This window comes from Coloeus monedula, assembly GCF_965178545.1.
Source record: "Coloeus monedula genome assembly, chromosome: 5".
Classification (NCBI taxonomy): domain Eukaryota; kingdom Metazoa; phylum Chordata; class Aves; order Passeriformes; family Corvidae; genus Coloeus; species Coloeus monedula.
In genome coordinates this window covers 1,530,129-1,548,740 of record NC_138785.1, presented here as the reverse complement: position 1 = coordinate 1,548,740, position 18,612 = coordinate 1,530,129, and the positions used below count along the sequence as shown (strand labels likewise).

General features: G+C 47.5%; 2 protein-coding genes across 10 annotated transcripts in view; one reads left to right on the top strand and one right to left on the bottom strand.

The window, feature by feature from the left end:
* The window catches only part of WRN (WRN RecQ like helicase), a 29,197-nt gene extending 13,492 nt beyond the window's left edge, over nucleotides 1–15,705 (bottom strand). For 6 of the 9 annotated variants that reach the window (XM_082281681.1, XM_082281676.1, XM_082281679.1 and 3 more), the window contains exons 1-16: nucleotides 15,252–15,705; nucleotides 14,722–14,829; nucleotides 13,850–13,965; nucleotides 12,720–12,865; nucleotides 9,795–9,943; nucleotides 7,767–7,916; nucleotides 6,471–6,543; nucleotides 5,422–5,530; nucleotides 4,747–5,152; nucleotides 4,460–4,540; nucleotides 3,966–4,107; nucleotides 3,111–3,186; nucleotides 2,622–2,689; nucleotides 2,345–2,453; nucleotides 704–772; nucleotides 112–194 (exon numbers count right to left, since the gene is read on the bottom strand). In XM_082281681.1, coding sequence (XP_082137807.1) covers nucleotides 112–194; nucleotides 704–772; nucleotides 2,345–2,453; nucleotides 2,622–2,689; nucleotides 3,111–3,186; nucleotides 3,966–4,107; nucleotides 4,460–4,540; nucleotides 4,747–5,152; nucleotides 5,422–5,530; nucleotides 6,471–6,543; nucleotides 7,767–7,916; nucleotides 9,795–9,943; nucleotides 12,720–12,865; nucleotides 13,850–13,965; nucleotides 14,722–14,811 — 1,867 coding nt within the window. In that variant the 5' untranslated portion in view covers nucleotides 14,812–14,829; nucleotides 15,252–15,705. Of the gene's footprint in view, nucleotides 1–111; nucleotides 195–703; nucleotides 773–2,344; nucleotides 2,454–2,621; nucleotides 2,690–3,110; nucleotides 3,187–3,965; nucleotides 4,108–4,459; nucleotides 4,541–4,746; nucleotides 5,153–5,421; nucleotides 5,531–6,470; nucleotides 6,544–7,766; nucleotides 7,917–9,794; nucleotides 9,944–12,719; nucleotides 12,866–13,849; nucleotides 13,966–14,721; nucleotides 14,830–15,251 lie in introns of those variants that run through there. The other 3 variants (XM_082281677.1, XM_082281682.1, XM_082281683.1) reach the window with 3 other exon arrangements.
* Nucleotides 15,706–17,092: 1,387 nt separating this feature from the next.
* On the top strand, nucleotides 17,093–18,100 carry PURG (purine rich element binding protein G; the record flags this gene model as incomplete). Its single annotated transcript, XM_082281766.1, has 1 exon — nucleotides 17,093–18,100. One exon carries the CDS (start codon nucleotides 17,093–17,095, stop codon nucleotides 18,098–18,100), a length of 1,008 nt encoding a protein of 335 aa, XP_082137892.1.
* Between the last annotated feature and the right edge of the window lie 512 nt (nucleotides 18,101–18,612).

The following is an 18,612-nucleotide window of genomic DNA, read 5'->3' as shown; positions in this document are numbered from 1 at the left end:
ACTACACTCACCAAGAAATGGGTGAAAAGTCTTCAAGTATTAAAAAGGCTTAAACATAATTACCAATCTAAGCTGCCTACCAACTCATCCACAATCTTATCCCCAACTTACCAATAGTTTGGTCAAGGTCCTGAAGTAACTCTAAGTTCCCTGAACAAAACTCTGGAGTCATGTATATGACTCTGTACTGACCCCTGAAAGACCAGAAAAAAAATAAACTGTCACAGAAAAGAAAACCCCAGACACCTAAGTTCAATAAAATCATGATTGCACTGAAAAACAATATGAGAACAAGAACAGATTTCTGATAGGGAACAAGAGGAATTAAGTGAAGACCATAGAAAACATTCCAGAACCACAGGAAAGCAAGGCGTTACATGAAAAGGGAAAACAGATTCGTCAGCCTTTAGAAGGGACTATTGTGTTGATGGCAGATATAGGTCTAAAACCTGACTATCATCAGGTATAAATCAGAACACAGCTGAGTCAATAAGCCCCATCTCCCCAGCCAGAAGGCACAGGAGGGTGGCTGTAGCCTCCCACACTCTCAGCCTGGGTGAATGCAAACAACATCCCGAGTGCCAGGTTCCAGGGCTGAGCCACAACCAGGAGTTCCCATGATGATGGAGCAGGGAGACATGCTACCCCCTGCAGCACCCTTATGTCACAGCCCAGACCACCAGAAAGCTTGGCTAAAACTCACCCTCTGATGGAATCCTTGACCTGTTTTGACTGAGCTGAACCAAGGAAACACGCTGGAATCCCCGTCATTCTGCAGAAATAAAAAGCATAGTCATGAACAGACTCACTCTCCAAGCTTTGGTTTCCAGCCTGAGCCAGCACTTCTAAAGGAAGTTCAAGCCATGAGGTCAGAGACTACTTTCTTCAAGGGTGTCTGTGTGAAACACCTTTTAAAAAAGCAAGAGTGGTGCGTGGCTCTCCCTGCCACCCAAATGCTCTTCCACTTCCCCTCCAGCTGTCTCCACAAGACTCACACGAGATGAGTACAATTAGGAATCAGACAAAGGAAGACCATTTTCCTTGCACAGGAGGCAAGTTCACAAATAAAACATCCAAAAGAATATGCTAAATGTATTTCCTATAACTATTCACTGCTGCAGTTCGTCACATTTGGAAGTATGCCTTGCACCATTTTTTACCTTGCTCCATCTTTTGTGGGCTGCTCATGCTGCATCTGCTAATTTTAAATCAGGTGGCTGCTTTTTAATGACACAATAGTCACCAGCTCAACCAATTCATATGTTACCTGTTAACTTGGTGATTTACTGCACTGTCTCAGAGCCCTTGGTTTCCACAGACGCTCAGTCCAAACTGCAGCCAGACTGACAGACAAACTGCTGTAGTTGGTAGAAATTCAGTCTCCTCAGCCTTCAAAATGAATGACCCACTGGGAAGGTAGTGAATAAACCCCTCCCACTGAGGAAAACAGTGGAAAAAGTCAAAGCAGCAGCTGAACACACAGACACCCTGCTGAGTAACAGTCGAGGAGCTTAGGCTGTCCAGCCATTCATATGCACACAGCCACGATGTGCAGCAGAAAATGCCGCACGTAATTGATGTTTTTCACTTCAAAACATCTTCATATCCCCTCTTTCACAAAAGATCCGTTCTTCCCAAGTTGGACAAGGCAGGAATGAACTAGACAACTCAGCATGATAGCCACAGCTTCAGTGAAGAAGTGTCAGAAGTGAATAGCTCTTACAGTAAGAAGTGAGTACATGCAGAGAAAGCATTATCAGGTATTAAAAATCAAAGAGATTTATCTTGACAACGCCTAAAACTGCTTATGTCAGAGTGATTTGGTGTCACCCACAAGTTCCCCCCTCAGATCTCTTAACAAGTGAAGAGGCCAGGTGTTAGGAGACCTATTACACTGCCCCTCTTGAAAGCCTGTGCTGTACCTTTGATCTGGATTGCCTACAGCTTCCAGCTATACTTGGTTCAGATGTCACTTCTCAGACCCAAAGGAAGCCCTACCAAACTTTGACACGACTCTCACAGCCTCAAACAGCCCCCCCTGTCACTTTGGTCTGGACACAAAAAAGCCTGTGAATCCAGAAATAAGTGCCTTCAGAAAACTCTCACTGGCATCCATCCTTTGCAACCTCAGCCTCTGGTTCACCTACGTGGCAAATCCAGGGATCTGAGACTGCTGACACAGCCTGTGTGTGCTCCTTGGGAAGCACATGCTCTGCAGCTGAGACACAAACAGCCTGCTGTACACCCAGCTGCAACGTGAAACACCCAGAAACGCCACAGGCGGAATCCATGTGAGTCCGTAGCGAGTACAGCAGCAGCCTGCCGCTGCCACCACGTCACTTACGTCAACTGCAGCACCTGGTCCTCCATCAGGGAGATAAGAGGGCAGATGACAATGCCTGTGTGTCCAGTGTAAACAGGAGGAAATTGGTAGCATAAGCTTTTTCCATAGCCTGAGAGGGGAAAAAAAGCAGAAGTGAGACATTGTGCTTTCTCTGCAGCTACAACACACAATTCCAACCCCTTGGTGAGCCCAAAAAACCAAGTCATGTTTGTTTTACTACTCTTCCCCCCAAAGGGAACAACTTTTTGCTGTTTCTTAGGATGCAGCGGTAACTTACCAGTTGCCATGACAACAAGATTATCTCTTCTGTCTTCTAAAAGAGAATTGATCACTTTCCACTGGACCCTTGAAATTAAACAAAGGGGAATATTTGATTTTTGCCACCACACATAACAAGTAAATTGTATGAAACTGCATATTCTGTTGAACTGTGGGTTAAAGGGACTCGTGAGGCTGCCTTAGAGTTGTTGTCTTTGCACACTGCAGCCACTCCAAGTACCGCGAGCAGGGCCACGAGTGCCAGAGTGGGGATCTCTAACAGGACTCAGGCAGGCAGCACTTGATGCAGACACTCACAGGAGATCACAAATAATACCTGCAGTTTTCACAGTGTTTGTGGATCAATTATCTTCAATACAAGAGACTGTGAACAAGACCTGGATTTGTTTGTTGGCCTTTTTTCAATTAAGCAGTAATAAAAACATCATCCAGGTTGAAAGAAGAGCACATACCCCAGAGTGTCCATTTTAACAAAAAATATTCTCACGGTTTAAATGAAGAATGCCCAAAATAGGTCTTCAGACATGTGATGTGCCTTTCTCCAGGTTCAGGCAGCAGTGGATCTTTAGTGGGAGAGAGGAGAAAACACTCATTTGGAATTAAATTTTAAGAAGATAAAGCACTGTCTCTACTAACAACAGTCTACTCATGGTTCGTGATACCCAGGGGTCAGGATTTGGGCAATTCCAGTGGAAAAAAAAGAGAGACATGGAACTCAAGATATTTTCAGGCTAGAATGAATGATTCAAAAAGCAGAGGCTCCTCCGAGACCCTGCATGAGGAGGAGAACACATGGCTTGATTAATGAGATAAAGCAATAGGACTGTAAGGCATTCTAACTGCATCATCTGGAACAGGTTCATCCAGACAAGTCAAGGTGTGCTTCTCCTCACATTTCTGCTTCTTTCCCGTTTGCTTTCTCTCCACAGGGACAACCCCAAAGCAGGTCAAAATCACTCCCAAGGCAGAATTTCTTAACAAGTCTGCCATGAAGCAGCAACAGGAGAAGAACAAAGGCAGACAGGGGAGGTGTCACCTCGCCCCTGCTGTGTTCTGAGCAGGTCCCCTCGGCTCTGCAGGGTCTCCACAGCCCCACATCAGTTTTACTCCCACTAAGCAGCCATCAGCTGATCATGGCACAACTTTGCTTTCTTTTGCCAAGCACACCTTTATATTTTCATCTGGACACAGTCCAAGTTCTTAGAAACCCAGGTGAGCTTTATCTTCCTGGTTTGAAAAACCAGCCACTAAAAGTCACTGCGCTTCCACAGCTGCTTCTACAGAGAGTGCTTGTTAAGATTTGTTTCATCATGCACTAAGATTTTTTTTAAAAAAACCATACCAAAATATTCCTCCTCTTCCTCAATGGCTTCATCTTCATCACCATCTGGTGCTACATCCACTTCTGTGTCAGGAGTTTTCCTGGCTTTACTGGACTCTCCTTCAGGTAAAACTCGTTCACAATCATCTACATCTTCTAGAGACTGAGAAATTAAGAAGAAAAAAGTTATTTTGGAGCATGAAAGGGTAGATGAAATGCCCATCTGAGGTAATATGATATGGGAACCAAGTTTTAACCTAGTTATAGCAACTTAAATCTAGTGGGTGGATAAGTCCAAGCTGGTGTAGTAAAGATGCCGCAGGATGCAAATGATAATCCAGTCTAACACCAGCAATTTGAATTCTTTAGGTGTCCACGTGTTTACTCTGTCCATCATCTGTAAGCAACAACGTTTTGCTTCATATTCCCTCCCCTTAACTGTGCTCCACTCCACTGTGATCCCAGAGCAGCATCATTAGAAAAAAAAATTGAAAAATAAACCCTGAGGCACTCACTTTCAGCATCTCCATTTCCAGCTCTTCATCACTCTCAATGACACAGGAAACATTTTGTTCATTGTCTGTGGAACATGCCTCCTACAAAATCAACACGATTCTCTTAGCAGCAAAGTAATTCCTATTTTACCCACAACTTTCCAACCCTCTGTACCTCCTATAAGCTACTTCTCTGTATGCTGTAACTTCTTACCAAAGATAGTTAAGCTCAACATTCAGCTCTGAGGCCTGTCCACTAAAAACAAAATATCTGAAAGAAATATTAGAACATAACAAGTTTGCATTACCTCGGGTGCAGCTTCACTGACCAGTTCCTTTGCAGCCTGACGTTCCAAGAACTGAAGCTCTTGCTCAGTAATGTCCAGGGACATGAAGTCATCTCTGTCCTCTTTGTCTGTAACTCTGGCTGCTGGAGCTCCATTTTCCAGAGCAGTGTTACCTCTCTGTGCCTCCTCTCCACTCATTTCTCCCTCCCAGAGGACAGCCAGCGTAGCATCAGAGCAGATGTTGAGGTCACCTTCAGGTTGCTCAGCACATTCTGCTTTTTGTGCTTTGACATTTGCTGACTTGACTTCGAAATGTGTTGTAGTTGCACCACGGCTCCTCTCCAGTCCAGAAGGGGAACCTGAGCCCAACAGGGTGGTTTTTAAGGCACTGACATTCTCTGATATCTCAGCTAGTATTTCTGCAGCCCTAGGACATAAAATCAAGGAAGGTAAAACAAAATTACAGAGGCAGTTACTGCACTCCAGAACAAAATTCAGCCAAGTTCAGTGTCAAATCCTTTGCAATTATAGCGGTGAAAACACATATTCCTACATATAAAAACTTACATTTTCTTGGAAAAGAACAAACAGAAAAGAGACGCCTGTTCACACACATGTACTTTGTTGTGTGGGACCTCGGAGATCAGAAGCAAAACACTGACTGTGGAGGTAGAGACAAGTCAGCAAAAAACTGACCTCTGGAAGTTTTCCCCTTGTCCAGACGAGTCAGGGATGTGAGAAGCCAGGTTTGTTATCTCTTCAGCCAGAGAAGCCAAGCGCTCCTTCACACCCTCAGATGTGGCATCTGTAACAAGTGTAACACTTGGTTATTTCGTAAAAATTGGGGTCTACCAGCTATATGTAAATAACTCACATGCCTGTAACTGCATTCCTACAAGCTCTGCAGCTGGTAAGACAGCATTTTCCAGGGCTTGAAAATCAAGCACAGAGAATCAGGCCAAGCTTCCACGTACTTAGCATTCCATCTCTTCCATTACACATGCTCAGGGAAAACAGGTACACAATGGCACCACTGCAAAGTGATCCCTCCCTGCTTCTCTCCAGCTCCCAGAAAAGAGCTGCTAACACAGACATGCTGACTAAACCAAGGCCAAAAACCTGCACCTTTTATCAAGGGGATAGCACGGCCGCTTCTGTCTCTGACAGAAAAGCAAAATTCAGCCAAAACAAAAAGGAAACAAATCCCTCACCACCTCTTTTCCAGCCTTAAGCTACCTGTAATATCTTCTTTATGAAACATAGAACTGAACAAAAAGTAAGATTTTAAAATCTCCTCTGATTAAGTAGATAATGTTCAGCTGCTCTTAAACGTTTGGGTCCTATTTATCTGCCTCAATAAAAATATTACTTCCTAACATGGTTTGGTTTGTGGCCTTATTTCATCTTAAATTACATATTTGCCCCTGCATCAGCAGCATTGAAATTAACTCACTGAAGTGTTTCCATAAACAATGGATGACAGCGGGAATTCTTCCCATCTCTGTACAGCAGAGACAAACACAAACAAACAACGTCCTAAGACTGCCTTCCCACATCACTATGGAAAACAGTGACAGAGCACGGTTACCCTGGGCATCCAAGAGTTTTTACTGTCTGCTCTCTCTGCAAGTCACCTCTAATCACCAAGAAGCCAAACAATCCTGATACTATTAAAATACCTGTTGGGAAGTGGAATATGCAATTGCACATTGAATAAATTCCTTATGCTTGGATGGACAACTTACCTTTCCTTATACTAAATAATTTCCCATCACTGTTATTCATATTTTTCAGTTTTTCATAAATAATGTAGCCAGCCTAGGAAAGGAAGGAAATAATTAGTACTCAGTACTCCACAGAGAAGAAACAACAAAGAAACCTAATCAGGAGTTAATCAGGCAAAGCGTGGCATCAACACAGTGCGACCAGCAGAATTCCAAACTGGAATACAGCTCACATCATACTAATCACAACCCTGGCTCCACTGTCCATCAGGACCAGGTTACATGTTACAGAACGCTGCACTAAGGGCCAAATGCTGACTTGGGACTCCCTCTGGAATGGATACTCTTACACAGATCCCAGAGTGATTAATCTCAGCAAGTTTGCTGCACACAGAAAGCTCCCAGTTCTCAGCTCTCAGTCCCACCATCTGCTCACTTCATTCAGATTTCATGCTGTGCTCCAGGAGAAGAGCTACAAACCTACCAAGATGGATTTGGTGTGTTTAGTATTTCCCTTGGTGTGAATAATGAGTTCTAACAGAAAAATACAGCCTAAAGCCAGCAATGTGCTAATTAGGCTACACATGTTGGAAAAGAAACAAGGCACTCCCCCATGTTTTCCTGGGAGGCTCCAAAAGGTAGGCCAGGTGAACAGAGCATAGTGGGAAAGATGCACTGCCTAGAAAAAAGTGGCTACAAAAGCTGAATCAGGCACAAAGAAATTTAAAATCTTTCTCTTCTTTTTCTTAGGTTTGGGTCTTCACAGGTGCTAAACTCCCCATGGATGAACTTTTAACTAAACTAGAAGTCAGAAAAGAAACCGCTGTCCCACTTCACTTCCTCTAAGCCTCAATAAAAGAGCCTGAAGGGCTTCTTTTTCCTGCCATAAGGAATGATTTTCTCCCAGGAAGCAAGTGGCACCCAGCAACATATTGGTAAAACCCTTCACAGAACTGCAGATAAAGCAAACTTCATCCAAAATAATGAAAAAGCAGGGGCTTCTAGAGAACCACAAAACTCATATGCAACTGAGCTCTTCCTGATAATTCATACTGTGGTTCTCCTGTATTAGCCACCAGTGAAGGCTGTATTTCTTCTAAGCTGCTTTTGAATTTCACCTTACATCCTATATCTAACAGGGCTCATCAGCAGCTAAGAAAGATGACAAAACCAGAAGGAAACGCATCCAAAAAAACGGTAACAAGCTAAAGGGAACACCTGCAGACAAGGGAATAAAGAAATAACCAGCAGCTAAGAGCACACTGCAGAAGGGATTTATTCCCAGAGGCTGGAATGGTGATCCCTTGTGGTACATACGTAGGCATCTGTGGCTGCATAGAGCTTCTGCTCCTCGCTGAGTGGAAACTCTTCCCAGTTGCTGCAGCGGACAGACTGATCCTTCAGCAGCTGCCTGCCAAAAAGGTGCTTCACCAGGCCATTTAGACTCCACATCTCCTTACACTTCAGCTGGGGAAAAAAAAACCAAACAAAACACCAGAAGCAGAGGATTTGTTTAAAAAGGAAAGCACCTGCACCTCCCCAGAAAGAGCAAAGCGTACTCAATCCCTTGTTAGAAGCAAAGAGCTCCGCGTTAGTCAAAACGTACTTCGTTTTTCAAAGAGTAACTCTTCTCAGGGCTGTCACACCATCAAAAATATGAAGTATCTGTACAAAACAACCTCTGGGTTGATAAAATAAAAGCCCTAGGCTTAAACAGTAACTCCCCCCTTCTCCTCCAGGATTTTTCTGTTATTTGCCTTTCTAATTAGAAAGGCTCAGTATCAAACACCGGGGATTTATCTAATAAAAACACAGGAATGTTAAAGTGTGCCTGTGAGCGTTGGACATCTTTTGTCAGCCTGAAGACAAGCACAAAGCAGAAGAGCACAGCTATAGCCCACGCTAACCACTATTCTGAGTGCTGGGAAGCAGCTCATCCCAAGTCTCCAAAAGCCACCCCATCACACTGCTGCTTCCAAGTGCTTTTGCAATCCCTTGTGAATCACAGGTGCTGCACACTATTGCCTCGAGAGCCGGCTTGGGAAACTTTGCTTCAGAGCCCAAGGATCCAGGCCTCACAAGCACAGCCTGTTGCTATTCCAGCTTGGAAAACATGCACAACTGTGGGGCTGAACAGCAGCAGTGCAGCATTATCATTGCTCATTGCCTTCAATCTGGTATAAAAAAAACCCTCCCAACTGTTCTTTTTAGGCTCCCCCAGCCCTTCCCCTCCCTTTGTGCCATTATATATAACCCTGTTCTTTTGTTCTCTTTCAAGTTTATTTTTGGTTTGTTTCCTCTTTAGCAGAAGACTTTTAAGCTGCTATCAGAGATCACATTACTCATCGTCGTAACAAATTATCCTGAGTTGAACTACGGCAATAAAAAAAGGGCGGTGACTGAGGAAACTCCAAATTTGAGAACTAACAGCTCCTCTTATTGCTTGAGCAAAACAGTTAATTTGCACCATTTCCAATGCAGTAGGAAGCAAAACTCTAAAGTGGCTGGTATGGAAAGCACTGCTTCAAATGCTGGTGCCGCATCACAGAAGGAATGAGAAATGCGTGGAGAGACCAAGCACAGGTAAAGAAAAGCCTGGTGCATACAGAAAGAAAAGCTTTAAGGGATGTGCTAGAAATAAGAATGATTTGGAAGGCAATCAACCTTTGGCTCCCTTCCCCAAAAAGACAGCGCAGGTGTCCCTGCCATCAAACAATCTCTGAAACAGAACTGAAATTCAGGGTGTGCCAAACACAGCACAACTTGTAAACAACAGGTCACCGGGTGCTGGAAACTGCACCCACACCAGAGCTGAGGTGACACCAGCTTCAGAACCATGGAAATCAAGGTATTTCTACAGCTCCAGATTGTGTGGCAGAAACACCTCTGCAGGGAGGACTTCAAGGAAGACCTTGATGCCTCCCTCCAGAGCCCAGCAAGCCATGGCAGCAGGGCCGCCTTCTTGTACACGGTTTATAAGGTTCAGCCATTGCTGGGACAATGACACCACTGCCAGCAGAACAATCTGGCCATTTCCATCACTAAGAATTAAAGGCAAAGCACTTGCAGCTGAATTCAAAAGCTACATCTTGTCAACACTAGAAGTGAACAGACCCAAAAGGTGACAAACGTTGATTAAAAACTGGCTCACTGAAAGACAGTACTTAGTTCTGCAGGCTTTGAGAGATGTTTAAACAGTTTCTAAATAAGTTGCAAGAGATCTCTGCTTTATTCCATAGAACACATTTGCTATCGGAATTGAACTCCTGTGAAGACAAGGAAGCCCCCTTTTGCACAGCACAGTAACAAGACTCCCTCCCACAACAAAAAGGTTTTAAGTTTTACTTTCTCATTAGCAACGTCAGCCAGATCCACAAAGCTCTTCAGCTTGATTTCAAAGTCACTCATCAGCTTCCATTGATCTCCCTCAATTCCTACGCCAACCTTTTTAATTGTTTCATCTTCCAGCAGCCTTTTGAGTCCCTTGGGAAAACCTAAAATAGATTAAGCCCAAATATAAGAAACTAAATACTGGAAGATGCCAGAAAGTCTAATGGAAATGACAAAATCCAAGCACAAAGGCCATCTGCAAAACCCTGTGCTTTTAAAGGAAAAGCCACCAAAGTTCCTCTGTTTATGTGACCTCTCCCTGGAATGACTGAAAACACCAACTGGTGGTGATGGATCATCTGCAGACAAGCAAGAAGAAAATACTTGAAGTACACAAAAGCAACCTGAAGACAAGCCAAGCAAAAAACCCCCCAAAAACCTTATTTGTCTTTCTGATTGTTAAATCACGTAATAAAGCGGCAACCCCCCACTGGAAAAGATACTTCAATTCTCAAAATTCAATGTTCATGACATGAAATCAAATATTATGTTACTATTTTCCACACCGTTTCTTCGCAGTTTTTGCTATTTCGCATTTCTGGGCAACAGTTTAAACCATAAGCATGGGAAATCATCAGGAGCACAGATTCTCTGGAGACACACTCAGAGCTAAAGCTGGGCTGCTCCAACAACAGCATTTGGAAAACAGAATTCACCAACCAGATGCTGTGCCAAGCCCAAACATGTCAGTCTTGTCAGCAAGCAAAAACCCACAATGTTCAAAGATGCACACAGATACTGAGCATTATATTTTGATTTTTCCCAAATTGATGGCACAGCAATCCTGGATCAAAGCGTATTTCCAAGCTTACAGGACTGAATTAAAGCAGGCAGCTTTCTCATCTCATTTTCTACAGGAGGAACAGCCACAGACACTTCATCCTTGAACAGTAACAGCCTTTTCCTCCCCTGTGTGTTTGCTCCCATTTAAAATTCAGAGCATCTTATTTAAATCCATACCTTCAGGACCCCACAGCTGGATACCCTGAATTAGTCTCAAGTGCAAATAGTACCTGCAAACACACAGTACTGCACAAGCACAGTCCTCACCTGCCTTGGTTTTCACTTCAAACATGGCCTTTTCTCAGTCCTGCAATATGTATTTATGTACTTCAACAAACACTTGGCATCACTGATTTTATTTCAGCACAATTATCTCTGCCCTTTGATGGCTGCTGCTGCCACTGTACAGGTACATTTGCAGCTGCTGCCACAGTTGGCTGTGTTGTGGACTGGGAAATTGCAGGTCCAACCCAAAGCATTAAAAAATGACTGGTAAAAACCCCCCAAACAGTAGCAGCCTGGTGCTGTGAGACGCAGACAGACTACAGCATTCCCAAAGCACGTGAGCCACTGCGAAATACGGAAAATCCTCCACAAAGGAGGTAGAATTCAATCAGATAAAAGCCTGCAACATATGCAGCTGATTTAACATACAAGGGATTTTCACCTGAGGGAGTCATCATTAAAACCTTCAAGGATGGGCACTTCCCAGTGGAGGACTCATGCCCCATTTCCCGCACCTCATTCCTAAAAAACAGACTAACAAAAAACCCAAAAAGTCTAAGTTGAAGACTGTGCAGAAGCTACAGTCTGAGAAACAGGGCACACTTGAATACATCTGTAAGGAAATAAAAAACTACTAAAAAATGAAAAATTATGAACAATCTTCCCAATAAATAAATGTGGTTTTGTCATTTATACACAGTCTAAGAACACTCAATTCCTCCTGTAGGAGAAAGTTTTTTTGCTAGGACTTAGTGCTATTTATTGTGATTTGGCCAGCATTTCTGCAGATCAAATATATTGCCATAATAAACAGAAATTGGCTCTGGTTCCTGCTCAAGTCACTCAGTTCAAAGTGCATCTCCCATTGGCAAGAACAGGCATTCTGGAAAATCATCCAGAAGGAAACACCAGCTTCTGCTGCAACACAGCAGCCCAAGTGCAGCCACACTCGGCATCGGCACACAAACATCTCCCCTGCCAGAATCAAAAGCATTTCAGCTCTTCATGGCTCTTCTTCCCTCAGCTTCCTCTCCTCACATCATTTTCCTTTGTGCTCTCGCGCCTCCCTGACGGAATAGCCTCCAGCAATTAAATTTTCCACCCCATTTGCTCTAAATGACAAAGGATTGAACACCAACATTAAAATTATCGCTATTATACCTCAGCGTGAGTCCCCCAGGGAAATCAGAAACCTCTCACAGGCATAGTTTCAATCTAACATTTTAAACCAAAGGTTATAAAATTGCCATCTCCTTCCCTCATCCCTATTTTCCCTATTTGGAAGCTTTTATTCACATCCATAATGAATTCAGCCTCTGCTAAGCACACCCCTTCTCTCCCCACAGCTGCATCACACCGGGTACCCAGCATTCTTTCCCAAAACAGAAAAACCAATGTCATATAATGCAGGTATTGGGAATAAACAGCACAAGAGTCATCATTTTTGAGGCTTTTTGTTGAATCCTAATTAAAAACAAAAACAAAAACAAAAAACCACAGCCTGCTCTATTTAAGTTGTTGATTTTGGCACTACACAAAAAATTCATTATAGGAGCAGGGAGTTAAATTTTTGAAACTGGAATAAAATATTCCCTCCCAGACAGAAAAATAACCCCCAAGTAAGACTCTTTTGCCCTGTTCAGAACCTACACCCTGTTTTCAAGCACACATGGCAAGCTAAGGTTGTCTTAACATATGGGCATCACTCAGAGAATAAAACCCTTTATTTTAGGGGGAAAGGGGAGAAAAAGGTTGGATTTTTACTGTCCCATGTAGTAGGATATATTAGCCATTTCTCAAGACTTAAGCTCAAACTTAATCACAAGAAATATCAAGGAGTTCATGCCCTAAATAAGAGAGGAAGTACAGTACCTGCCATGGAGGAGATGTGAAACAGGTAACACTTGTCCTCAGTGACACACATCTGGATTACAGCTGTTTTGGCCATTTTCCCTTTCGTGTATGATGGTGGCCATTCAATGTCAAATCCAACAGCAGCCCCATCTGATAAACTCTGCCTGGAAAGGAGCAGACAGCCCTCACATTTATCTGCTGTTCTATCAGCATTTGAAACACCAACCTTGAGCCGCCTTACACGAAGACGAAAGGTGCACCGGCTGCGACTCTCTTCGTTCCACGTGTGCAAGGCACAGAAACCACTTCACAGCACAGACACTTTGTGCTGATCCACAGAGCCACGTGAGATGCTTCAAAACCCTGCAGATCTGCTGGCAAGTAGTAGCACGTTTTTTATGAATAGCTGCAGGTTGTGGGTGCAGAGAAGGACAGGGAGAGGCTGCTCTGCCATTAGCGGCGCGGGCAAAGCAAATGCACCAAAATGAACTGGTTTGCTACCAATCAAATCAGAGCAGGAAAATGGGAAACAAAACCATCTGAAAACACTTTTCCCACACCACTCCCTTTTTCCCTGGCTCAACCAGACTCCCAAATTTCCTACCTCTTCCCCCTCAGCACCACAACAGGGATAGGGCCTTTAGCCCCCCGCTACTAAAACTTGGCCGCACAGGCCTCAAGGACAACCAGAGGCAAAGGATAATGGAATTGTTTTTATTCCCTTGAAAGGTTCTCCTTGAGTCACCCCATGATCCCTTGAAAGATAGTGCTTTATTTATCCCACAGCACTGGAAGTTTTGCACAGATTTTTTTTTCCCTCAGCAACATGAGCTGTGCTACACAAAAAAAGGGGGAAAAAATGTATTTGCACCTCAAATTTACGGTCTTTTCTTTAAACACACAGTCCCAAGTTAGGAATTAACGCTTCTCCATGAAGTCACTGAAGCTCATGGAATTATTCATACTGTGAAAGGCAATGAACCTGCACTAGAGCCTTCACAGCCTCTGCTCTGAGGGACTGAAAGATGGAGCAGTGGCATCTCCCACCAACAAGGCCAAATGGGCAACTATTCCCAAGAGCCAAGTCCCTTCCAAAAGGAAAGGAGCACTCAAAGGAAAGAAGAAAAAAACGGAATATGAGCTGCTACCTGATATCTTCTGAGAGAAGGGAACAGTCACTGGCTTCGTAGCTATAAACAACAGAGCCAGAGAACTCCAGGAATGGCAGCCCATCCTCCAGAACACTCCTCTGGATGGCAGGCTTCTGGCAAACGAAATTTGGGAGAGATCTGGTTACCCATGGCACCTGTCCTCACCAGGGACATCCATCCCAGCCAGGCTCACACACACCCTTTACCAAAACATTTGGGTTCCTGCCCCAACATCTCTCACCGAGAACTCTCTGTTCACTGAGCACTCAGTGAACAAAATGTAAAAGTTATTACTGTTCCACCTGATAATTTTTAATATCCAAGCTACTAATCATTTATTAATCAACTAATCATTTACTCCCACTTTGTGGAACAAAAGCTGCTGGACTGAATCCTCTGCTTTTCCCCCTCATTACTTACTTTTCTAACTGTTGAAGCTGTTTTAGGTGTTACAGGGATGGTCCCTTCTCGTGGGCATTTCTATACTGAACTGCTCATACGCACAGAAAACAAAAAAAACAACCCCAAGGACATAGTAACACTTATGGAACATCAAAAATTGATGAACAATTAATTCACCTGACACATCTGAGCTGCAAAGCCTTCTGGAATGTTTAACGTGTGAAGAACATCTCAAGGGCCTTTCCAGAACCAATTCCCCTGCCAGGCCACAACTCGAGGTCACTCCCTTTGGAGCTCTCAAACTATAAGGATGAGAAATCCCCCGTCCTTGCTGATGTAGAATCCACACTCCTGGGTGAGCAGCAGGAACACCAAAATTCCCTTACAGGCACAGGCCTAACTAAAAGCAGATGCTCCAAAGTTGGGATATTATGCAGCCTGCAAAGCACCCCCGAGCCATGACCTACCTTTTTATGCCCCAAAGAAGCTTCCTCCTGGCTTTCTGTAAGCATCCACTGGGGATATTTATTCTGCAGGCCAGCGGTTACCACATCCATTCTTTCCACATTCCACTTCTGCATTCAAAGAAACAAAAAACAGAAAAGAACAAGAAATTAGAACAGTCAGCAGCTTATATGGAGATGAGCTGTCACCATCATCAGGCCTGTACAAGGTTATGGAAAACTTTTCATTTTCTAATTGATTATCAAGGCTAAGCAGAACTTTTCCCTTGGTGTGCAGCAGCACAATCAACTGCCCCCTCCATTTCAACTCCAAAAAGGATTTTAACACTGAAACAGAGACACGGCAACAGGTCTCCTTTACAGCCACTCAGTTCTTCCGACCGGGACTGCCAGGAACAGAAGAGAGCAGTGCAGAAGCGGGAAATAAAGGGCACCCTGCAGCACCCACAGCCCCCCAAACCAGCTGGAAGTGCCAGAGCACCTTTGGCACCTACACGCGATCCTGCACCACCTCCCACCGCAGCATCACCCACCTGCGCAGTGTTAAGCCAACCCCCGGAACTCGGGATCGCTCAGCATCCAACGGTAAGCGGCCATCCAGCTCGGGACGCCTCGGGATAAGCAGCAGGGGACATGGAGCCGCCGACAAGTCCTCACACAAAGGGTAACGCGCCTTACTTGCCACAGGAAAGAGCACCCTCAGCGCTGGGCAGGCAGCCGGGACTCCCTCGGAGCGGCTACTTCCCAGTACCTCCTGTCCTCCACACCGCTGCCCTCCTGACCCCGCAGTGCTCCCAGGACCTCCAGCAGTGCCCGCAGCGTTTCACCTGTTGTCCCTCAGTGCCCCCAGCACAGCAGGCCGCGGTGCTGGCGGAGCCCGCAGCAGGCCGGCAGCGGCTCCGAGCGCTGCGCAGGGGCTCCGAGCGGGCTCCTTGCGCCGCCGCCGCCGCCGCCGCCTCCCCGCGCCCAGGACCGCAGAGCGCCCGGCCTCCCTCACAAACCCCGCGCTGCGCGCACATTGCGCGTCACCCCGCGTCGCGCTGCAGATACGTCACTGATGGCTCCCCTCACCCCCCCCGTCTCCGCTCAGGTTACCCGAGGTGACGCGCACGCGCAGTGCAGCGGCGGCCGCGGGGCACTGTGGGTGTTGTAGTCCCGCGGCCGTGAGGGCCGCGCACCCCCCGGCGCCCCCCGCGCTGCCGCCGCCGCCGATCTCGGCCGGGCGGGGCCGGGGCGGGCCGGGGAGGGCCGGGGCGGGGCGGAGCGGGCGGCGGGGGAGCGCCAGCCCGTGGCTCTGCGCGGCGGGGGGGGGGCGGCGGGGCCGCCGGCTGCGGGCGGTGGCGGCGGCGGCGGCTGAAGGGCAGCGGCGGCGATGGGCGCTGAGGGGTGAGTGACCGGGCGTGGGGAGCGCGGCGCTGGGGGGCGCGGAGGGGCCGCGGGGGCAGCGGGGACAGTGATGGAGCGGGAGATTCTGTGCTGGGGGGGCCACTCTGGGGCGCTGGGGCGCTGGGGGGCGGCACTGTGAGCACTGGGGGGCACTTTTGGGGCACTGGGGACAGTTCTGGGAGCACTGGGGGGTGCTGGGGAGCGATACTGCGGCACGGGGGGCTGTGGGGGGGCAGTTTTGGGGCACTGGGGGGCAAGGAGTGAAGTTCTGGGAGCATTGGGGCAGGAGTTGTAGTGTTGGGGAGCACTGGGGGGGCAATACTGGGGGCCGGGGGGCAGTACTGGGGCAGTGGGGAGGGCAAGAGGGCAGTACTGGGGGTCACTGGGGGCACTGGAGGGTAGTGAGGGCACCAGGGGGCAGTGGGGCAGTACTGGGGGGGAAGGAACTGAAGCCTTGGGCGCACTGGGGCAGGAGATGCAGCGGTAGGGGGGGCTCCTTGGGTACCGGCGGGCAGGAGGGCAGTGCTGCGGGGAACCCCAGTGCCCCCCAGTGTCCCGGGAGGATGAGCAGAGGGGGTGATGGAGGGGGAACGCAGCGGCACGGAGACAGACCCTGCAGAGGGGAGCGGCAGTCCTGGGAGAGGGGTGAGTGCCCCCCAAAACAGGGCACCATAACCCACCCCCGTGGGACGGCTGGAGGATCCGTAGTGCCACAGGGGCAGGAGAGGGGGGCTGCAGGGCAGGGAGGGCTGCCGGGGAGTGCCGCTGGAATCAGGGCTCCCTTGTCCGCGAGCCCGAGCACGGGAGAAGAGCGCCCGGGATCCTTGGGCTGCGATGCTGCGTGCCAGTGGCAGCGGAGAGGGATGCAGGAGCCTTTGTAGGGAGAGCAGCGCCGAGCGGAGCCGCCGCCGAGGAGCCGAGCAGGCCCTTGGTGCTGATGTTGTCATCTGTGTCTCTGTTGTGTATTATTTCCAGCTGATTGGTAAAGATGGAAAGAGGGAGAGGAGGAGGAGGAAGGAACCTGGGGGGCTCTGGCCTGCACAGAAACATTTATTCCCAGTCCCAACAGCAGTACCACTACCCGGCCTCCTCCCAGGGGAGCTGCATGGAGATCCAGGAGCTGGCCTCCAAGAGGGTGGACATCCAGAAGAAGCGATTTTATCTGGATGTGAAACAAAGCTCCCGCGGCCGCTTCCTGAAGATCGCCGAGGTCTGGATAGGAAGGGGCAGGCAGGACAACATCAGGAAGAGCAAGCTGACCCTCTCCTTGTCCGTGGCTGCCGAGCTGAAGGACTGCCTGGGGGACTTCATCGAGCACTATGCCCACCTGGGCCTGAAGGGCGGCCATGGCCACCGGCACGAGCACAGCAATGACAAGGAGCAGCATCCCCGGAGGCGGCCGCAGCACCCGCCGCCTTCGCCCCCCGTGTCCGTGGGCTCCGAAGAGCCCCCTCACAGCGTCCTCAAAACGGAGTACATCGAGAGGGACAACAGGAAGTACTACCTGGACCTGAAGGAGAACCAGCGCGGGCGCTTCTTGCGGATTAGGCAAACCATGAGCAGGGGACCTGGCATGATGGGTTATTTTGGCCACAGCTTGGGACAGGAACAGACGATCGTCCTCCCGGCACAAGGGATGATTGAGTTCAGGGATGCTTTGGTCCAGCTGATTGAAGAATATGGCGAGGGGGACATAGAGGATCGCAGGGGGGGAGGTGACGAGCCCCCGGAGCTCCCTGAGGGCACCTCCTTCCGAGTGGACAACAAGCGCTTCTACTTCGACGTGGGATCCAACAGGTACGGCATCTTCCTGAAGGTAAGTGAGGTGAGGCCGCCCTACCGTAACACCATCACAGTTCCGTACAAAGCGTGGACACGGTTCGGGGAAAATTTTATCAAGTACGAAGAAGAGATGAGGAGAATTTACAACAGCCATAAAGAGAAAAGAATGGATGCCAGAGGGGACAGTGGTGAAGAGCAAGAGGGTCTGGAATAGAGTGCATTGGACAATTAACCAAACAAAACAAGCAGAAATTGGTGAGAGGGACTGACCTATAGTAATTCCAAGTTGCCCCAGTTTTTTGTAAAGTCCTTTTCTGGTAGTTCTTGCTAACTCCAGTACGTAATGTTATAGGAGTCTGGTTATCACGTTAAACTATGCCCAAAACATCTCCGTGTGTCTTAGGAAAGGACCAACCTCCCGAGTCCGTATGAGTCAGCTGCTTCGAGTGTTGGAGACTGGAAGTACGAGTATCAGCACAAACAAAATCCGGCACCCTGACCTTTAAATAGTCTAGAAAAGGCTTGTGTTGCACTTAAACACGATACAAAAGTACCCCCACCCTGAACCTTATGATGAAATGTATCAGTTTCTGCTTATCACGAGTTTTTCAGGACTGGCTTCTGCCCGTGCTCGGTCCAAAGGCTGAGCAGTGTCACCGTAGAGCATTTATGGCAAAAATCAGCTCCACGTGAATCGCTGGTCTGCGTGGGAGGAGGGAGAGAGGT